The sequence below is a fragment of the Micropterus dolomieu genome, linkage group LG03, assembly GCF_021292245.1.
Source record: "Micropterus dolomieu isolate WLL.071019.BEF.003 ecotype Adirondacks linkage group LG03, ASM2129224v1, whole genome shotgun sequence".
In the NCBI taxonomy this organism is placed as follows: domain Eukaryota; kingdom Metazoa; phylum Chordata; class Actinopteri; order Centrarchiformes; family Centrarchidae; genus Micropterus; species Micropterus dolomieu.
In genome coordinates this window covers 5,427,691-5,450,796 of record NC_060152.1, presented here as the reverse complement: position 1 = coordinate 5,450,796, position 23,106 = coordinate 5,427,691, and the positions used below count along the sequence as shown (strand labels likewise).

Below are 23,106 nucleotides of genomic sequence, written 5' to 3'. Positions count from 1 at the left end.
GAGCACAATTGTTCAGAGAGCAGTCATAGTTCAACATAGACAGTAACATTAATAAACAGGAATGACTGATGTTTTTCTTTCATTTGTGTCCTTTCATTCATTTGTACCTAATGTAGAACTAGAACCAATTTGGGCTTTTAAACATTTCTTCTTCTTTCGGTGCTGAGAAACCTGGTAGTTTCATTCAATTGTGACCATGACCAAAGATTAAAAGGCTTTGGCAAAAAACTAGTTAAAACTAATGCAGGCAAAAACATGATGTGGTATTTTGGAATATTCAGTCAGATCATAGAGTATATCACCACAACATGCATGGACTTAAAAAAAACAGCAGCTGCCGCATGCTATGTCATGGCCATGGAAAGTACTTGTTTGTGATTGGCTGGCAAGTGTCTGTTCTAAATTGTCAAAGAAAGATCCAGTCAACAGTGAATGTGAAAGCTATAGTACACTGCAGATAACCACAGCAACAATAGTTCTCCTTGACGCTGCATTATCATACTGATGTGACCATCAGTTAAACTGACCACAAGCAAAAAAGGACAAAGCCTAACTCGCTTACCTTCTGATACACGACCATGACATACAGTAACCATAATAATACACCGGAGGTTTTCCAATATAACAGCCTCCGCCTCATCTATTATTTTCGTATGTCAGGACTATGACTGCAACTGACAATTATTTTCATTTTTGATTTATGTGCTGATTTTTTCCCTTGATTCATTGATTATAATTTTGTCAATAAAATGTGGTAAAATACTGATAATTGCCCATCACAATTTCCCACAGCCCCTGGTGGCATCTTCAAATTGCTTATTTCAAAAATTATTCTGTTTGCTATCATATACAAAAGCCTCAAATCTTTACATTTGAGAAGCTGGAACAAGCAAATGTTCAGTAGTTCTCAGAATTAATCGATCATCAATGCAGTTGCTGATAAATTTTCAACAAATCAACTAATCATTTCAGCTGTAATTAGTACTCTTCATTCTGTATTTGTTGCAGAAGGTCGCCTGTGGTTATAAAGATATTAGTCTGATTCTTACTTCGTCACATTGTCTCCCCCAGTAAAAACCTCAGCTGTCTAAAGCCACACTCAGATGGGATTAACATTACAGGGGGAGGTGGGGAATAAATACTGATAATTTAACTCGTCATTATGGAGAGCATTTTAACCATCGTGATATTAACAGGAAGTGGTCTATAACAGATATGAACATTATGCAGGACATAGCCAAAAGACAATACCAGTACCCACCTGTGACTTTCATTTCAACTACCCAAGCACTTGTTCTCCTGATGGCTTTTATCTTTCCTTAATAATCCTGTATGTTGGTGTGAGCATGTTAATCAGATTAGCAAAAACATTTTCAGCATCGTACATGTCAAACATCACACTGAGCTGATAAAAAGTAGAAGGTCCACTTTGAAATACAAGGAGGACCAGCGAGTTTACAGAAAAACAGTAGGTAATGCCAGCTGGAATTATTACTGGGTGGGGTGAAAATTACCCATATTGGCACGGCAGACAGGATTAAGATCTCTAACCAGCACAGGTAATGCTAAAATCATCCCACCTCCCCCAGAGAAATAAATGTGGCTTTTTCTTGAATCAGGAAGAGGGCAAAAGGCAGCTTTTAGATTTGATTAGATTACCTAAACAGCTAAAGGCTACTGTGATTTAAAACTTGAAAGATCAGCTTGATGTTGCATTTTCCCACAAAGCAGCACAGTCAAGATTCATGGTATTAACTTAACGTCCTGTCTTTCTTTTGTCTTTTTCACTGGGCTTCGGTCTGACCTGAACATTACTTCCTCTGTTTGGCTCACTTTGTGTATTCTAGGTTCCAAATGTGTTTCTTGTATTACTGCAATTCATAAACTTTTCTACGCATTACTGAGCCATCAGATGCTTGTTGTATATCAATAGTTGAACCAAAAATCATGTGATATGGGATGACACTCACACTCAAGCTTGTCCTCAGGACGCCCGCCCTCCAGCAATGAGAGGTAACACACAATGTCCTTCAGCTGCACCGTATCCAGAGGCTGGGGCAGTGCAGGCATCTTCAGAGGGGTCGAGTTGCTTTTGATCAGCTTCAGCCCTGTAGGGTGACGCAGATGAAAGGTCAAAACATCCTCCACAACGCCTCTAATGTTGGCAACAACCTGCTGGGTTAGGATGCCTGACATTAGTCATACAGTCGTATTGATCAATGGTGGCTGGTGTCCAGTTCAGCAAAAGCCGAACAAACAAATAGTCCAGTTTTAGCCTTGTCAAAGGCCTGCTTTGTTTATAAAGCAGGGCTGTATTCTTGCAAGTGATTTCAATGGATTAAACGTCTATACTGTACTGCAATGTTTCAACCTTATTTCATTGTGTTTAATGGTACAGCACAGTAAAGATCAATACATGACGTAAAGTCATTAACTCTCCCTCTCTCAATTCCTCACTCCATCTCTAGCAGATGTACCAGCTAGTTATTAGTAGTCAAATCACGTTTCTAGCTAAATACCACAGATGTTTTTTTCTATATGTAGTACTGGTTTTGTAAGACAAACAGTGTTTGTGGCATTACGATTGCACATTCCCATACCAATGTAATCAGGGATGTTGTATGTACACTGACAAGAGCAACGTTGTAAATAGCGCTCAATTAAAAGCGCTACTTTTAACAATTAGAAAACTCAGATATTTCTGAAAGCTCCTATGTATCTGATTTGGCACTTAATTAAAAGGATGTGCCTAAAAACCAACAAACATGCATGCCATGTATCAGTCAAATTTCATAACAACAAGTAAATTCAAGGTAATTAAACCCATTTCAATGGATGTAGAGCCACATATCAGTAATATTCAGTAATCTTATCAGCTTTGCAGTTACACAACCATCTTGAATTGTCCACCTGAATGTTCTGCCATCCATCCCATCTGACATGAATGTGGCATTGAGTTCTGTGTTCAAGCCTTGACGCACAGTGAAGTGCAGAAAACACGGGGTATTGTAGCAAGGGTTGAATTTAACAGGATCAGAAACATCAGAGTTTGATGTTGATCCAATGAAGTTAGCATTGAGAGCTGAATGCTGATTCAACATAGTTTCAATAATGTTTGCTATCTGGGGATGGACTCGATGATGGCAGTGTAGAAGTGCACCATCATTGTCTTTGGCAGGCTGAACTTCTACAGCTGCCGCAGGAAGTACATCCTCTGTTGGGCCTTCTTGGTGATGGAGGTGATGTCCAGCTGCCACTTGAAGTCCTGGGAGATGATGGTGCCCAGGAAGCGGAAGGAGTCACGGGATGATGGGGGAGGGTGGGGCTGGGCTCTTTCTGAAGTCCACGACCATCTCCACTGTCTTCAGAGCGCTGAGCTCCAGACTGTGCTGGCTGCACCAGGTCACCAGATGGTCGATCTCCCACCTGTAGGCAGACTCATCCCCACCAGAGATGAGCCCAATGAGGGTGGTGTCATCTGCAAACTTTAGAAGCTTGACAGACTGCTGACTAGAGGTGCAGCTGTTGGTACATAGGGAGAAGAGCAGAGGGGAAAGAATGCATCCTTGAGGGGAACCGGTGCTGATGGTCCTGGAATCAGAGACGTTGTTTTCCCAGCTTCACGTGCTGCTTTCTGTCCGTCAGGAAGTCAGTGATCCACCTGCAGGTGGAGTCAGGCACATTCATCTGAGAGCTTGTCCTGAAGCAGGGCAGGGGTGATGGTATTGAAAGCAGAGCTGAAATCCACTAACAGGATCCTGGCATAGGTTTCTGGGGAGTCCAGGTGATGGAGGATGTAGTGAAGAGCCATGTTTACTGCATCATCTACAAACCTGTTGGCTCTGTAGGTGAACTGCAGGGGGTCCAGGAGTGGGTCTGTGATGGATTTAAGGTGGGACAACACAAAGCGCTCAAAAGACTACCACAGAGGTCAGGGCGACGGTTCTGAAGTCATTTAGTCCTGTGGACCTTGGTTTCTTGGGAACGGGGATGATGGTGGAGGCTTTGAAGCAGGCTGGCACATGGCATGTCTCCAGTGAGGTGTTGAAAATATTTGTAAACACCGGAGACAGCTGATCAGCACAGTGCTTCAGGGTGGATGGGGAGACAGAGCCCAGCCCAGCTCAGTTTTTCTGCCTTCTAAATAGTCTGTTGACATCCCTCTCTGAGATGGAGAGAAGGAGGCGCGGGTGGAGAGGCAGTTACAGATCAAAATTACTGCAGACTGTTACTGTGAGGTGAAGAGGAAGCAGAGCCTGAAGGCGAAGCTGTCGATTTACTGGTCGATCTACTTTCCAGTCCTCATTTATGGTCATGAGCCTTGGGTGATGACTGAAAGAGTTACACTACAGTACCCACACCAAAAAGATCAGTTATTACTGATATGATACCATATGACTAAGTATGCTGTTTGTATTGTATGGAAAAGTAAACCTTTAATGATGATGATGTGTGCAGAGGGCACACATGGGACTTGTTAGTTCCCCTATCTATACTCAGATGAGCATCTAGGGCGGTGGGAGGTATTACAATTAACAAAACTGGATCAATGAGGCCCAATCAACACATTCACATACAGTAGGCTAAACTAATTCAGTTCCTCAGATGCTCTATGAGGTAAATGGGGCAAAAAATGTGCATTAAATATTGAATGCACATGACTGAAACTGCAACCAAAAGGACATATAATGTAAGGTGATGTCCTTAGTTTACCAACATTTTTATTTACTCTTTCAACTTTAAAGCTTTTAACATGACATGAAATGGAATTTACATTGAATGTAAAAATTATTTGGGTCACTTGCTCTTAATTTTTCACCAAGAGGAAGATAAATAGAAAGTTTTAGCTTATATAGATTTAGCAAAAAACAAAACAAAAAGCAAATATCACGGCATCCTTGATATAGTGTAGGTGTCAGTGTAATATCAGTGTAATATCAAACGCACTCTTCACGCTGCACTCTTCTGGAAACAGACATCTGATGTTGTACCTGGAATCTGCTGGAGCCACTCTCCCAGTTTGGGGGTCACAGCCCCCAGTGTTCTGACTACGACTGGCATCAGTGTTGCTTTTACTCCCCACATCTTTTCTAGCTCCTCTTTCAGCCCTTTATATATTTTACATTTACATTTACATTTTGAGCTACTCATGTTCCTTCTTCTTGATGTTACAGTCACTTGAGATTGCTACATCTATCAGTACTATTTTCTTCTGCTGTTTGTCGATCAACACAATATCTGGTTGGTTAGCCATCACCAGATGTTTGTCTGGTTCTGGATCTGAAGTCCCACAGGATCTTAACTCGGTCATTCTCAACTACCTTAGGAGGTGTCTTCCATTTTGACCTTGGGACTTCCAGTCCATACTCCTGGCAGATATTCCTGTACACTATGCCAGCTACCTGGTTATGGCGTTCCATGTACGCACTTCCTGCCTGCATCTTACACCTTGCTGTTGTGTGCTCTACTGTCTCAGGGGCATCCTTGCACAGTCTGCACCTGCGGTCCTGCCTGGTGTGGTAGACCCCAGCCTCTATTGATCTTGTACTAAGTATCTGTTCTTGTGCTGCTATGATTTGTGCTTCTGTGCTGTCCTTTAGTCCTTTTCTCACTGGTAGGATTTCTTAATATCAGCCACGTCTTCAATCTGTCGGTGGTACATGCCGTGCAGTGGCTTGTCTCTCCATGAAGTTATTTCCTTCTCTTTGTCATCATCCTTGGATTTCCGCTGCCTGGAGTATTCACTTAGCCCTTCATCTTTGGGGGTCATCTTCCTGATGTACTCCTGGATCTTTGTGTTTCATCCTGGACAGTAGTTTTTACACTCACTAGTCCTTGGCCTCCCTCGCTCCGCTTAGTGTACAGTCTCAGGGTGCTGGATTTGGGGTGAAATCCTCCATGCATCGCGAGGATGACTGGCAGGACGTATGTGTTAAAGACTCAGATCTTGTTCTTTTCATTCAGCTGACTTTTCAGACCTCCCTTACTCTGTGTAAGTATTTGGCTGTAGTGGACTTCCTTTCCTCCTCCTCATGGTTTCCGTTAGCCTGCAGGATCCTGAGGTATTTGTAGCTGTCCTGAACATCTGCAATGTGGCCTGGTAGTTCAACCCCCTTGGTTCTGATCAGTTTCCCTCTTCTTAATACACTCCGACCACACTTGTCCAGTCTGAATGACATTCTAATGCTGTTGCTGTAGATCCTGGTATTGTGGATCAGTGAGTTGATGTCTCGCTCATTCTTGGCAAACAGCTTGATGTCATCCATGTAGAGGAGGTGACTGATGGTTGTTTCACTTCAGAACCGGTATCTGTAGCCAGTCTTTGTGATAATCTGGGTGAGGGGGTTCAGGCCTATGCAGAACAGCAGGGGGATAGTGCCTCACCTTGGTAAGTGCCGCACTTAATGGTGACTTGTGCAATTGGCTTTGAGTTGGCTTCCAGATTTGTTTTCTACAGCCCCATTGAGTTCTTGATGAAGGCTATTAGTGTTCTGTTGATCTTGTACATTTCCAAGCATTCCAGTATCCATTTATGCGGCATTGAGTCATAGGCTTTCTTGTAGTCAAGCACAGATTGGTCTGCCTGGTCTTGCAGTCTCGAGTGACTGCCAGTAGCTGGTGCTTGGCTCCCCTGGTATTACTACCCATTCCCTTCTGGGCCCTGTCCATGTATTGAGCCATGTGCCTACTCATCTTAGCCGCTATGATGCCTGACAGGAGCTTCCATGTTGTGCAGAGGAAGGTTAGTGGCCGGTAGTTGGACGGGATTGTTCTCTTCTGGGGATCCTTCATGATCGTGACTGTCTGTCCTTGAGTTAACCATTCTGGGTGGGTCCCATCCATCAGCAGTTGGTTTATTTGTGCTGCCTGGTGTTCATGGAGTGCAGTTAGTTTCTTCAGCCAGTAGGTGTGGATCATGTCAGGGCCTGGTGCTGTCCAGCTCTTCATACCTGATACTCTTTCTTGGATGTCTGCCAGATCTAGTGCCGTGATCTGTTCTTAGATCCACTAGCTACTGAGCATTGGTGTTGTGTGATGCCTCCTTCTCCCATATGTTCTTCCAGTACTGTACAGTCTCAGCCCTCGTTGGATTTGAACTTGTGTTATTACCCTGCCACTGTGAGTACAGTTGTATTTGTACAGTTGTATTTCTTAGGCTGCCCCTTCCATGCACTTTTCTGTAGTCTGAGAGCTGACTAACTACTCTCCGTGTTGCCTTGATCTTGGACTCTAGCCTTCTCCTCCATGGGGGATAATGCTCTTTGTGGCTTATGGTATTCATCTTATTGCCAAGCCTCTCTATGGTCACTGTTGCTGTGGCGTACATCAACTCATCGGTCTCGGTTAACCACAGCAAGTTCCTCCAATGACTGTCAGTCTCCACATACATATATAATTTTGTAAGTTAAATTGTCTTAAAATGCAATTGATACATTTAGAAATGGATTACTTACCTTGTGACGATAAACTAATTCTAGAGTACAGTTTATTCAATACTACACTGCTGATCAAGTATAAGATTAAGTTAGGTAAGGTTAACAACTTGAAAACATGTTTTTAGGTTTAAATTATGCCAGCATAGAAATCCCCGGCTGAATTTTCAGATTTACTAGTACCCTTACAACCTCACTTGCTGCTCAATCCCCATGGGAAATGTTTTGGGGAAATAAATCGTTTGATCCTGTTGTTCAATGACAGAACAATCTCTGCTGTAGTAATGCAGAGTAGATGCAGGAAAAAGGCATTAAGAAGCAATTTGATTTTCCAAACACTGTACATTGTGCCTTTTTTGGACATCAACATTTGTTCATAACTTCAGTTTGTACATGCTCAGCTGTTGGTCATTAAGCATCCAGCTGTTACTAGCCTAACGAGTAAAAACAACACAATTCTTGTGTTGGCAAGAAAACCTAGTCCTAAACATTTTACCTACACATCCTGTGGATGTGAGATATAATAATTGTGTTTTCAGGCCTTGCTTGTTTCCTATTTACAATGTCATCTGCAATTCATGTCAAGACACTTGTAAAACGAGCATTACTTGTATGTAGTTTCATCAGAGGCTGACAGTGGACAAAGTGTAAGAAGCTGGTGAGCCTCTGTTATAGCCTAAAAGACAAACAAGTGTCAAAGTGGATGCTGATTATTTAAAAATAATTACATTAAAGGTTGAGTAACTACATCAAATCAGGTAGACGTCAGCCTTTATTATTCATCTGAGATATTAGGAAGCCAAGGAAGTGTGAAGCAAAGTGTCATTACAGGGAAATGCTGGTTGAACTAACAGTGGGTCTGATGTGTTGTGTGTAATTTTAATATCAGTGACTCATTACCACACCAGTATGAATGCTATAAACAAACAAAAGTATTGCCAAGACAATTGGCGGTCTCTACACAACAATTTACATTATGTGCCATCGAGCTGAACTTGGCAGAAAATCTGATATTATTTGAAGGCACAAACTGAAACAGAAATGTATCTGCTTGTACACGGCATCGAAGTCTGGAGAAATAGCAAAGTAAAGTAGCTCATTTTAAGAATCAACTAGTATTAGTCACTGCAGAAATGCTCTGAGGAATTAAAAAATGGCTGCACTTCAGCGACAAAAGCTGCAATTGTTTGTTATACATATGAGTAACCACAAAACACCAACATGCTGTGTTTATAACTTCAGGGTTTGTTAGGGTAAAGATTTCCTTTCTACACTTACCAGAGACTCTGGGTTTGTCAGAAGATGAGGGACTGGGTTTTGGTCCCTTGTTGCTAAACGACATGAAGAGGTGTTGACAGAACTCTTCAGGGAGTTCGCTCTCCAGGAACGTTTGCATAAAGACCTTGAAGCCCTCAAAGTCAATCTCCTAAAAACCACGACAGACATAGAGCATGTTGTTTTTCATGGTGAGCTGCAGTCACTGCCTTAAAGTTTTGGAAATACAGATGGTTTTCAATATGAAGACAGTATGTTGGTATGGTTCACTTTTAGGGGGGAGGAGGAATCTGTGATCACTTGAAAATGTTACAGAAATCTTTCCTGCACTCAGGAAGATGCCTAAAGTGCTGTTTTGGCTGTAGGCGGTGAAGATCTATTTTAGAGTGGTTTCACTGTTGCAGCTTTTATCTGTGCATTTAGTGAATGTGCTGTGGTCTTTTCTACAGCTTCGCCCATCCCTTTGAATGTGTGGTTGGCTAATTTATTGACTCAGTTGTCATGTGTACACTGACACACTTTAATTTTGACTTACATTTAGTCACATTTGTGTCGTAGTCTGTCCCTTGTTCCCTCCTCTTCAGTTACTTTCTTGGTTCCCTAGGTTCTCCAGTTTCCCTGACCTGACTGTATCACCTGACTGTCCTGCCCATTTGCACACCAGTCCCACTTCTCTTATCAGCCCTGCAGTTACCTGACCTTCCATGCTCACCTGTTTCCCCTCTCTCTTACCAGCCCTGCAATACTTAACCAGCCCTTTTCCAGTCACTCCTTGCCAGATTGTGTTGCTGTGTGCGTCATGGTTCCCTGTTTCTCCCTGTGTTTTGACGTTTTGCCTGTTTATTGGGCTTTGGATTCCTGCCTGCTCCTTAATGGATTTGTTTGCTTTTATTGGACTACTCTCTGGATTTGACCTTTGCCTGCCTCACCATCCTGTAAGCTTTTGTAAGTTTTTTGTAAATAAATTCACTGGACTTCACTACCTCTGCCTTAGTTGTCTGCATTTGGGTCCTACCCCTGTAATCCTGTTACCCTGTTTGCACCAGAAGTGACATTTTGCTTATGAACAGTTATTACCAATTCAAAAGACATTTAGTAGAATAAGATTTCCCTGTAAATTGCTACATGTCCTCTAGAAATGCCTTTAATTTTGTTCTCACTAAACAATTTTTTATTGCTTCACTGCTGCTTGAGAGTCCAGTTACTCATCAAGAAACTGTGTGAGCACTCAGCAAAACACACCAACAATAAAATTAGAGAAAAGAAATATCAGTTACCTGGCTGAGGATCTCCTGCTTCTAAACCAGCAGCGTTGTAGAAAGAAAGAAATCCAACATGTTTATGGCTGTATCGTGCAGTATTACATTCAAAATGTGCGTAAAAACGTCCATATTACACATGTGAATGCAGGTTTATAGTTTCTAGCTCTCTTGATTAACTGCATAAATTGTATCCTAAATGTCAAACAGTTATAAATTAATGCAAAGTGGATCAAAAATAGTGTATTGAATACTGTGAATTGAAATTCTGGTATTTATTGGAAATTCTTGCCAAAATGTACTATTCCTGAAAAACACGTAGTAGCTGTGTGTCGACAGTATGTGCACCTGTGAGTCAGTATAGTGAAGACTGTATGTAGCAAAAAAGCCCTCCAAATCCCATAAACTCTAACACGCAACTGTCAAGCTAAATACAAGATTCCAACTTTAAGATGCGGTTTTGTGGTCAAAATACTGAATAATTGTTTCTTCTTTCAATTATTTTTCACACTAAAAATGGCAGCTCACAATTTATATTTGTCAAAATATAGAAGAAAAGAGAAAGGCTAAGCAGCAAAGACAGCAACCAAATGCAGGGATTACAATGCTTTATGGGGCTAATAGTGAAGCTGGATTTGAATACACTTTAATATATAATATAGTATATAATGGAGCATAAATTGTACATACATTCTCTGGATTGTATTTAGCCAGCACACCATCTCCATGGAACTCTTGCAGCACATCCTTCAGCTTCTTGGTTGAGTCTGAGGAAAAACATTGAGAGAAAAAGTTGAATTTTTGATCTGATTGTGTTAAAAGTATGGCCTGTCGAGAGTATATATTAAATATTAATTTACAGTACAACTTTGATTTATGGCTACACAATGTAGGGGAAACAACTCTGGACTACTGTAAGTGGTCACCCAAGCTACATTCTTATTTATGGATCTACATTATCTGTATTTTGTCAGCACCTTAAGAGCTGCAGAAGCATTCAGTACAATGATGACAACCCTGATTGGATCATATATTTGGTGTGGATGCAGAATCATGGCTGCAGGTAGCTGCATCCCCATTGGTGAGTAAGAGTTTTGAAAAAGTACACAATTCCATGGTTTGAATTACGAGGGGGGATCGGGAGGCAAAAACAACAGTTCCGGGGTCTTTCTTACCGGTCATTATAAATATTACAAAATATTTCCCATACTCATGCCTTGTATTCAAGAATTGACACTGCTAAAATGGACCGTACCATTTCCTAACACTGACGTTACTTGAACGTCCTCTCCGTCTGCATCACTCGCAGCGGCAGCTGTTCCAGTCCGGTGCATCACACGCTAATGGAGACGCTGTAAGTTAATATAAGTACTGAGCTATCTAGCTGCTTTAATACATTTATCTTTTCTACCTTCAGAGTTTTGTAATTAGCATTTATTTAACTTTAAATAAGCAGTTTGATGTTTCCTAGCTGAGAGCCCATCCTGTCATTTCATTACCATTAGGCTAGATCATTTCATATTTAACTGTTAGCCAACACAGGTGCTTAGGCATGAGCAGTGAAACTGAGGATTAGTTATTGTAGATACACATTTTGATCAATATAAAGTTTATTATTTCATTTAAGTATTTTATGAGTCTTTCTTCAATAAGCAAAATATTTATTTACAGAGAACAAAAATTCCCAATTCCCCAACAGTGCATGACAACTGTTTTATTGAAAAACAGTTTACATTTTATTCACAGTCAACATGAGCAAGAAGACTGGAGATATTTGCTAAAAAAAGTTGAAACTTAAAAGTTCAAATGATAAGAATTAGGAATTAGATATGATAATACAGACTGTATTTTATGATATTGTCTTTGGTTCTGGTTCAACATTGTGTGGGTCTGTTTTGAGCGGTCCTGATGGACTGCTGTTGTGTGTCTGACCTGCTGGCAGTTTTACTGTACAATAGTGACCTCTGACTACAAAAGTTGTTGTGTGGTATGGGGCACCAATGAACTGATGTAATGAACTTGATTTATCATCATCTACAGGCTGCACACATTAGTTATACACGCAAGGCTATTGTAAGCATTGTAAGATTTTAGTTAGTACTGAAGCCCGCGTACAGCGCAGGCTGTACTGGGTTTTCTTTTTGACCTGAAAAAAAAGTTGCCCCCCCCCCCCCCCGTTGTCACTGTATAATTCGCACCCTGCACTATTATTCATATCTACAATAGATTTTGTTATTTGGGGCAGCTATAACCTAAGACTAGCTTACTAAAATAACCAAAGTTAAACTGCATTTTAATCTGCATTTTCTGACCTGCGTTTGGCGACTTTGGGAAACAGAAACAGAGCTGTAAACACAACCTTGACATATAAAATTAAGTCAATATGACAAACCTGTAAGCAAACAGTTGCTACACATCCAGTAGATACAAAACATTAGCATTCATTTGGAGTTGTTTTTCTGACCACCTGGCAAATATAAATCCAATATTCATTAATATTTCATATTAATATTCTTTTCGGCTATGTTTTTGCATTTGCTCCAGCAAAGACACTACTTAGCTACACAGAGCTGAGGGGAACAGCAATGGAGATAATCATCTGTGGATTCATCACTATGAGCAACATTTGTTTCATCCAGTACAAGTAGTTATGTGATCCATTGTTAATATAAAAATATTTATTATAGCCTCAGTGAAATCAATAAATACAAATCAGCTTGTTTCAAGAATGATCTAATATATTCTCTATATAGTGTTATGTTCTTGAAAAAAGACCCGAAAACACTGATTTGTATTAAAAACAGGTTGAAATAATCTAACAACATTGGTGAATTTTTTTCACTTCTTTTAAGAAAATAGCAAGTGATTTTAGCACTCAGTTATAGACGAAAATAACTTGATCAGATAGAGATTTGCTGTGATAATTACTGCATGCTGCAGAGCGTTTATGAGCCCTACTGTTAAATCAATTTGCTGCGCCACAGATACCAAGTTCTAATGTTGCAGAAGTTAATTAGAAGTACCATTTTCTCACAAGCATTGGAGGGCCTGGTTCATCTCCAAGCTTAGACCCTGCTTATCACAAATTACATTAAAATGCTTGTTTAAATTAGTGCTTCCTATTAGCTACATTGTCTCTTACCTCTTCTCATGCAAATATACAAAACATATCATACTTAAACAGATTTGTGTCTCTAGTTCAAGCAGTTAGTCATGAGCTTTAACATCTACTTTTGTGGAATAAACACGTTAAAGGTGTAATGGGTAAGAATTGCAAGAGTTTGGCCACCTGTCCAATTTCACACAAGCGTTGGTGATTATTGGAACAGTTGAAAGACTAACCACAACAGTTTTGGTGGGTTTTATTTGGTTAATTTTGAGTTTGAATGAAGTGTTTATTTACAATAATTTAACAAGGCAAAGTAAACTAGTATTAGTTCAGTAAAAGACAGAAACTTGAATTCAGAAGGTACGGTTGTATTTTTTGTATAGGTGTAAGAAAATTACCTTACTTGGCATTGTGAGTTTATTATGTTAATTTATTCAAAGGACGGGTCAGGGCTAGCTTGTTAGCATGCTAACTTCAGTAGATATCTCTGCAACACAATACATAGACGTCTTTGACATGATGTCAGAGCTGAACTAATTCACATTCTGTTGATAATGTTATAATTAATATTATTATTAATGTTTTAAAATAAAATTACAGCCCTATCTCAGCCCTATAAGTTAATAATGGATGATATTCAGGACCTATTTGGATAAGCATTTGAGCTCCTCAAAAGCTTTTTGTTGGTTGTAACATTTTGTCACCTCCTGCACTAATGGCTTTGGATCTATCGTGGTGCATTTTACCAACAGTGACCAGAAATAAATGCCTCACATTGGACAGTGTCTGTGTCATCATTATTGACCATCTTTATTAGCACAGCGTCTACACAAAACCATTACAGAGCAGAGTGATTATGTAGCCAATGATTCCCTGTCACATTCAGCAGGCACTACTGAATTACATAAACCATTGTGTGGCACACAGTAATCAGAGGACAAGGCTCATAATTTTTAGGATCATATACACACTGAAGACCTTCTTTACCATGAAAAGTACAATAATTTCCCTTTTGCACTCTGCAACAATTATATCACATTAAGAGAAAATCTAATTGTAGTGAGTCAGATCTTAGGTGCTTGACTCGGCACACAGCTATTAAAATGTTATGAAAGTGTGCACAGCTCACTTTAATGAGAAGGAAGGGAGAGATGAGGAGAGAAGGTGAGGCGATGTGATGCCTATTGTTGCGACTCAGAGAATAGGATATTTTATAACCTGTAGCTTCACAGCGCACAAAGAGTCGCCCAGAGCTCGTTGAAACATGATTATCCAAATCTGTCTAGCGTGCACACACGCCTGCACAAAGACATGCACACACACTAAGAATCTTTAGTTTTCTGTTGCTGCTTTTTTTTTTTTAAGCTCTGTGCCTTTTATTCCCACACAATTTTCATTTCAAGCTGAAACATTTTCTAAAAACGTTTTCTTGTTTGATTCATCAAACTCCTTTGCCACCCACAATGCAAATATTTACAAAACATGGAAAATCTGATTGGATCTTGAGTGTAGAATCTGTTGGAGATATTTAGTTCCTCAGAGAAAGGCACAACGTTGTCACCAGGCACAGAGCAATTAAAAAGAGAAATGTCATTGCCAAGTGAAACACTGGTACAAGAGATCCTGGGTAAAATGCATTAATTATTTAGATTCATACTTGGTACTTTGTGGTTGGAATGCCTCGAAGATGTCATGTTTGACACTAAAAATAGCTCTGAAAATATATCCCACAAGGACAGCTGATGCAAAAAGCACTTAGGATCTAAAAAAGTTGGACACCTAACAACTATTTCTTGTCCGTAGTTAGGCCATTGTTTGTCTTCCTACAAACGATTTACTGTGACTTTCAAAGTCCAAAACTATGTGTGGGTGGTGCACAACATCCCGCAGTTAGCCTGCCAGGTATCGTCATATTTTCCATCCCTGGTACCATTTCAAATGATGAAATGTGTCAACATCTTGGAGCGTAACATAAACTCCAGGCATCCAGAGCACAGTCTGGTGAGCAGGGGAGCCATTTGTTGGGTTGTGATTGAATCATTCAGAGCTAAAACGGCACCACACAGATTAAATGCTTGAGCAGCTTGAGCTTCCTACATCAGCAAGAAGAACATACAGTCGACAATTACAACTTCAAAAGGTTGTCATTAGAAAAAGGAATACTTGAGATTAACCACAGTGATTTGAATCATACTGCAGTTAACAGCAAACAGAGGAACACTTGTTATTGTTAACTCGGTGGTTTGATGCTATCAGCGAGAATTTGTGTATGTCTTGGTGTGCAGGGACTTCTGTCAATGTGTGAGGAGGATTACCAAAGATATGAAAACAAAAAGTCCTACTCATGCCAACTTTCCAAAAACTAATGAAGTGAAAATTTAAGGTCAATACACTCAAAGCCTTGTGAACAGGGGGAAACTACACAAGCACATAATAAGGAGAATATTTTGGAAAATACATGATGTTTTGCTTTCTTACCAAGAGTTGGATAGAAAGATTGATATGAATTTCATCTCAGTGTATCATAGAGAAACTGTGCCCTTAGCAAATCTGCCAACTTCATGATAAGGACAGAACTTCTCTGTGGAGTCACTGTGTCCAGCTGTTACCAATTAGTAATATATGCATCTCCTAAACACTTAATAAAACACTTTTCCCACCTTCATTTACTTTAATATGACCGCTTTGGAAGTGTTGACAGGTACCTTTGATGCTGTTACGCCTTGCAGTTTCCCCCTGCCTACATGCTGTCGTTGCGAACAAAAAAATGTATTTCATGAAATGCTATTTTTTAAAGGAAGATATAGTATAGACTATATAGTGTTTTTTTGCTCCAACTGTGATAAAGTTATGAGAACTGGAATTGCTTGTCTAGTAACAAAACACCTTGGTGAATGGTACAAGGACAACACAACTTCACATGGAGAATCCAGTAAAAGGAAGCATAGCTATGTCTAATCCTGAATATCTCTTTTATCTGCTGATGAAAAGTCACTTACAATTGCACCTCTTTCACAGTGAATGTTTTCGATCCATGACCCCAACAATGATGGCAACCAAAAAAGGTAGCAAGCAGCAATGAAAACAGTAGCAAATTATCTGATGTGAATTGTGCTTCCATAACTCAGAAAAAAAAAGTTGCAAGTTGCTCAGAATAAAGCAGCACATTGGACACTTTGATGCTCATATAGAACTAATGTAAATACAATGTATAGCTGTTTAACCTAGTTAAAGGTAAAAGATAGATGTACTGCCGCTTTGCTTTATTTTATAAAAAAGATTTCAGTTACTAAATTACCAAGTGTATTACATAGACAGCTATGTTGGAGCTCAGATAACAATTATACCAGGCACGCTACTGAGGGTAGATTTATACTACCCAAAGCGGAAACCAGTATGATGAAGAACACTGTAAAGTATAGAGCGATGGTTGCATGGAACACTCTGCCTGAGCATATTATTCAAGAGAACAGTAAAAATTGCTTTAAAATGTTATTTAAACAAGATCTAAATCTTCCTCATCCAAGGACTCTTAGGTAGTATCTAGACTCTATGTAGTGCAACGTACTGTCTAGATAATAGATTTTATTATTTTCTTTTTCATCTGTTTGTTCAGTTGACTGATTTTTGCTGATGTGAGCTGGGTTATATAGTGTGTTGTATCGCGTTTGTGTATGGTTGTATTGTCTTTGTAGTATTGGTGTGTGTGATTTTCTTTTAATTGTGTACTATACTGTATAGAGTTTTGTGTCTGTGTGGACCCAAGGAAGGCTTTGGCTACAGCTAATGGGGATCCTAATAAATGAAATGAAACGCAGTGAAATAATCAACAAAGCAAAATACAGAACAGGTCTCATGCAAGAACATTTTTGTAGTCTAATCGATTTTCCATAAGGTTCATCGTATCAGGGTTCCAACTCAGATTCAATAAACTCTCTTGACTGCACAAAGCTTGTCATAAATTTTTTAAGCTTTCAACTCGATCACCTGTTCATAAATAGCTGCAAGTTCATAAGACTGGATGGTTAGCAATCAAAATCCTTACAGCCAGTAAGATGTTTCTCTTACTCTTACATCACTAACACTAAACACTTAGTGCATATCTGTTGTGTATCTATAAAACTTGACCAAACCAAAATAATGAGCTGGCAGACGCTAGAGCAAAGAGGAACTGAAGATTCTGATGAATCTCCATGGGTTTGTCAGTACAAGCGACCCCTTTCAAATTACACTCATTACAGTCATTTGATCCATTATTAATTAATTTATTAATTTTAACAACGTAGATATCCAGAATAAACTGATTAGCTAGCAAAGATACTAAAAGGCTCCATTCCTAATCAAACACATCGTGGAAATTAAGCATATCTATTCTGTTCTCAGATGCACATGTTGAAGAATTGAAAATTAAATGAACAGTTAAATAATCTTCGCAGCAACTGTTGACTTGAGTACCTCAAATGGCTGCCTGAGAGTGTCATACTGTACGTCACCTGGAAAATGACTGTTCTAGAGGAATAGGATCATACAAATACAAAGAGACACCTACAGTTATCACAGTTACTTATCACAGTCAGACACAGACAGAGAGTACCTATATTCTACTCACACTGAGTGTATTCTTGTAGCAGGGCAAACTCGGCTGGGGTCAGTGTGACCCATTTGTCCTGGCTGCTCATTGTGTTTAGACCTGGTCTCTGTGCCCGCTGAGCATTCCCCGGGCAGCAACACACAGCAGGGCGTCACACGCTGGAAAACAACATCAGATATCAGATATATCACCTGGCCCATTAACTGCCGCACTCATCTCTTTTTATAATGACAATTAAAAATGGCAAAGCAGGTTAAATGCAACCAAATATGTGGCTGATTTGGACACAGAGCTGGAGACACCTGTTTGCAATTAGAGGCTGCGGCCAAACCAAATGGTTGATTCTGCATTGTGAAAGGTCAGAAATGCTGTAGATACATCAATACATACAGATATATCAAAACGGTATTTTGTCTCAATTCCCATAACACTAATATTTTGGTCTTGTCATATTTCCCTGTTTTCTTGCCTGTTTTTCTTTCTGCAGCTGTCATCTCAACGCCGACAGCCAAAATGTCCCTTTGTCTCCTGATTGCTATGTTTTTCAACGTTGTTAGCAGGACTTGACATTTCAGGTATTGACATTCATGTTTGTCAGCCAGTGCAGGATGAACCCAGAGTTGAGAATCCACCATAATCAGAATATTGAGGTTTTATAGATAGAAACAACTGTTAACAAAAACTATTCATTATAAATTATTTAGAATGTAAAAGAAAGTCCCAGCTTGCCCCAGTGAGAATTAAACCCAGGACGTGCAGTAAGCATCATAATTTCACAATACAAATGTCATGTACAAATGTACCCATCATGTCATTCACTTTTGGTTTTTGAAGTTCGAGGTTCTTTTTCTTGTACTGTAACACTTGCAACATCCAGATTATTCATACAACAAAACAAAAACCTGTCAGCTCTACTGTTTGGCTTGAAGTGAAGCGTCATGGCATGCTTGCAACAAGGGGAAGAGAAGTGGAACGGTCCCGGGATGAAAAAAGCCTAATTTTGGTGTTAAAAGCATTCAAAGCTGTGTTAGTGCTGCTTATCAAATGACCTTGCATCAGCCCGACCAGTTGCTATGATGACAACACAATTGAGTTCAAGCTAAGTCGGTTTTTGTAGGCTGGTACTTATATTTTATTCCAATATCTAATGTTTCATTGAAGGTAAATTGGAAGCCATCAGTTATTCTGCTAGAATAGAATTTTTGTCTAAAGCGTTTTAGACAAGGTTTGTGTTGTGTAACTGTGGTGCAGGAGGAACCTCCATCATATCAGAGGGTGGAAAACATGCCTCACGGATATTTTTCATTTGATAAAAGCCAAGTGTCAAACTTATATTTTGCATTATCCAGTTTTTTCATCAGTTCAACATAATCATATCTCATTGTCAGAGCTGCACTGATTAGTACATCACGGCTCTCCTGTTACTTCCTGTACTTTCCATTCTCTCTTGTTTTTGTAGAATGAGGGTGTAATTGTAATTGAGTATTTGTGTAGGTGGCTGCCACATCTGTGTAGGCGTGTGTGTGTGTATGTGTATGTATGTTTGTATGTGCCTGAGCGTGTTACATTGCCAGTGAAGCATTTGCCCCAATTACTTGGCACTGAAACTGTGGATCAACAAGTGGACATATTCATTCACGTGTAGGATGAATGCGTGTGTTTGCATGCGTATGTGTATAAATAACATACATTCTTGTGCTTTTTGGTGAGGTATAAATGTATCTCATTTGGTTTGGACTCTGCGTGTGCCTGTGTTCATGCAAGTGTGTGAGTGCATCCATGCGGGAATACATGTGCATGCGGTACCACATCTTACCTCAAAGGAAAGAAACAAAAGTTATATAAATTATTAAGAGAGAATCATTATTATTACATGGACTACACAAAAAAGGGAAAGCAACAGTCAACACAATGTGCAGCCACCAGTATTTCTGTGTTAACGCGATGTGTGCGTGGGAATCAGCCTCCCTCGCATAAACTTTGATCTGCCGCTGGAGCTGAAACTAGAAAATGCTCTGCAATGTCTTATTTAGTGTTTCACACAGACAGCAAAAAAAGAGCTGAGGGAGAATCTTATTTATCTTAAATCTCCTGTGCATCTAATTCCAACACAGTGATACCATCTTTAATATAGTCCTGATGTGTGCAGTACATTCCTGCTGTGCACTGCACTGCAATCATGCTCTCTCTCTTTCCCGTGTTGCCTAACTACAGCGCAATCCTCACAGGAGACTCGGCTGGCATCCTTTTAACAATCAAAATCCATTTCAACAAATGTTATCAAGTCGGCTTCATTGTCCTCCAGTGGTGCAGTGAGGACGTTCAGAGTGGATCCATGTGTTCCACCACACTGACAGAAGATCTTAGCTGATGACACCAATGATTCCATGACACATAGATACAGTAGGTGGTGGCCACTGCGACATGCAGCACAATGAATGAGATGTGATATCAACATGCCACTCACCTGCTGCAGAGCTGGAGTCAACCACTAACAGAGGCTAAGGCTCCAGGCAGATGTTTTCAGCTGAAGCTCCTCAGTCACATTCCTGCCGTATCCTCCTCTGGGTCTTCTGTCAAGAGTGGGCGTTTGTAATGAGATGGAGTGTGAGAGTGTGTATCTGTGTCTGAAAGAGGGAAGACGAAGGAGCAGCAGCCCTCTCTGCTGCATGTCAGTGTACGAGTATGTGGACGCCGTAGTATTTGTTTTTCTCCGGCGGTGTCTGGACAGAGCAGCATCACCGGGGATGTGGAGTGGTGACAGAGAAAGAGGGAGAGGGAGGGAGCACACCAATGCCGCTCTGCCTGCAATGATCAGTTTCCATACTCCCGCTCGCTCACGTCATATCCCTCCATCCCTCCCCTCAAATGCTCAGGTCCTCGCCTTCCCCTCCCTCTACTAAAAACACCCTGAGGTTCTATGCTCTCCTGCTTTCTCTCTGTCTTTCCAATCTCTCTCTCCACTACTCCCCACTTCCCTCCCCCTTTAAGCCATCTCTACTCCGGTCACTGTGGCAAGCATCAGCCGGCCGCATTAGTATTCAACACAGTGGGGGGTGAGAGCAGCAACATGTGGGATATCCTCTCAAGAGGGCTGAAAAGCAGAAGGCAGGAAAAAGAGAAAGATGAAGGGAGGAGATGGTGGGGGTTGAAGGACAACGAATAAGAAGAACAAAAGATGAGGAATTGGGACAAATAGAGAGAGGGGGTGAGTTAAAGAAGACATGAAAGCATTCATTAAGAGAATGCACACTCAATAATACACTGTACATTCTCATTAAAATAATTTGCAAACATGTCTGTGGATATTTATTATATATGTGTCAAAAAGCACTCTCTATTTACTTTTTAGTGAGCTATATTTGAGTGTTCAAGTGTGAAATTTATGCATTACAAAAACTGGCATGAAAAAAGTACTTTCTGGAAAAGTCCCACAGTGCAATGTGTCAAATTTTATAGATGCAAAAATTACAGTCAGATGTCTCACACCCCCATCCAACACCCGAACTCCGTACCTCACTACATAAAAGGCACATTACTTTCCGGCATTGGACATAAATCTGGCAACATTGGTATTGGACATAAATCGCATGGTGTGCTATTGTCAATATGGCTGTAAGTCCTCAGGGGTAGAGGAGGATTTTGAGCATTTTCAAACTGTGTATTCCACTCTGTGAGATGTTAATTTGGCCTAACTGTAGAAAGGTGATCATTATTTTAAAATAGTAAAACCTCAAAGTTTAAAATAATGTTTTCTTTTGTATAATTATGTTTTAAATTAAGATGACGCTTGAGGCTAAATGTGTTCATCTATCATTAATATTCCAAACAGCATTTAGCTGAAACTCTTATCCAGAGAGAATCATGGGTGCTTGGTTTCTTAGGTGGCCTCACTGGAAGCAATCAATGGTAATGAAGTCAGGGGTCGGAGCCACAGCATTAGCACATGAGATGTGGGAAATATTTCTAGTTAGCAATGAATGATCATGCAGGCTAAGAAAGTGCATGGCAAAGAAATAAAACAAAGGAGAATAAGAGAATTCCAGAAGCATAAGACTTGACATGTTTACTTTATTAACATTTTGCCAAAATCTAAATCAAAAGCCTTTGTGCCTAAACCTAACTATACATATGATTCAGTATGCATTTTATGAACTAGGTCCTATAAGATGTTGTCCGAACAAATCTAAAGGCACTGGTGTTTATGCCGTAAACATGGGACATTGGAAGCTGTTTAAGCCTAGCTTAAAGCTATAGTTTTTATGGAGATTAATCATTTGAAGAACACGTTTGGTTGTTTTTCGGAAAAAATTAATCAGTAACATTCTCTTCTCTTCAACAACTACTGTCTAGAGGATCATGAGCCAGACACTTAACCTCCAGCTACAATAGAGGAGCTTCTGTGCAGTAGCTTTGTAGTGCATATGTTCACAGCAAAACCCCTTCTGCAGGAGACAAAAAGGTTACTCGATAACAATTTCTGTCCTGCTGTTCTGCTTTTCAGTGAAGGCTGTAAGGATAAAAAGGCCTTAGCTATAAGCATGCTGCTTCCTGGAACAAACCTAATTTCTTCAGTTCCTTTACCAGCCCACCGTTAGATAACCTTTGCATTGCTTGAATCTTTTATGTAGCCTTCTGCCTACAGGAACCACTATTTAATCTGACCCACAAGCATGTATTGAGTTTCATGAAAGATCGCTGAACAATGACCCAGTTATGGGCAGTGTGTGGGGGGGGTGGCTGACCAGTGTGCCAATAACATTTGTGTTTTAGTGCTGCCTCCAGGCTGTCTGTGTAGGTCATGTGGTAGTTTGCATTTGTGCCAGAGAGGCAGTTGCAGTATTGACATGTTCTTTACATAGGGTATTTGCTCCTCAGAGTGAAAGGCAGCAATCATCTGGACTCTTTCACTATATGCTCGACATCCACAGCAGAATATATGGATTACATTCAAATAAATGTGGGAATTCTACATTACTGGGATATAACCGTCTTATAAAGTTGTCTTTTAGCTCTGGTTTGTGTCCAATAACTCCCAATAAGTTTCGTTAGTTCACCAGCCAGTTGCTAACCACGTCTGTCTGCTGTTTGGTGTTGGTGCAGTGGGTTTATCTGGAACTGTCTGTTGCAGCTGGAAACAGTGGTGATGAGAGCAGTGAGCATGAACCAAAACAAGAAAGCTGCAGCCTGTAAAACCAAAACAATGAGCCGAAAAGAAGCTAAAATGCTCTGTGAAACTGCAGATCTGGGTGATAATTCTCTGTGGGTTTCTTATTACGAGTGATCCCTCTTGTATTACTTTGTCATGTGATCTATTGTTATTATAAAAACATTTACTAGTGTGCATGTTCATTTTTGACATTGGAAACAATCTCAGGGTCCACTTATTCATGACAAGTGAGCAAACTCCATCCACATCCAGGATTAATTAATTAATTA

At 40.1% G+C, this 23,106-nt stretch overlaps 1 protein-coding gene across 1 annotated transcript in view; it reads right to left on the bottom strand.

Annotated features, from left to right (window-relative positions):
• The window catches only part of dgkb (diacylglycerol kinase, beta), an 85,647-nt gene extending 67,875 nt beyond the window's left edge, over nucleotides 1-17,772 (bottom strand). The window contains exons 1-5 of the mRNA XM_046044946.1: nucleotides 17,686-17,772; nucleotides 10,658-10,734; nucleotides 9,986-10,006; nucleotides 8,712-8,859; nucleotides 1,971-2,108 (exon numbers count right to left, since the gene is read on the bottom strand). Of these exons, the coding sequence (XP_045900902.1) occupies nucleotides 1,971-2,108; nucleotides 8,712-8,859; nucleotides 9,986-10,006; nucleotides 10,658-10,734; nucleotides 17,686-17,755 (454 nt within the window). The 5' untranslated portion in view covers nucleotides 17,756-17,772. The remainder of the gene's footprint in view (nucleotides 1-1,970; nucleotides 2,109-8,711; nucleotides 8,860-9,985; nucleotides 10,007-10,657; nucleotides 10,735-17,685) is intronic.
• Between the last annotated feature and the right edge of the window lie 5,334 nt (nucleotides 17,773-23,106).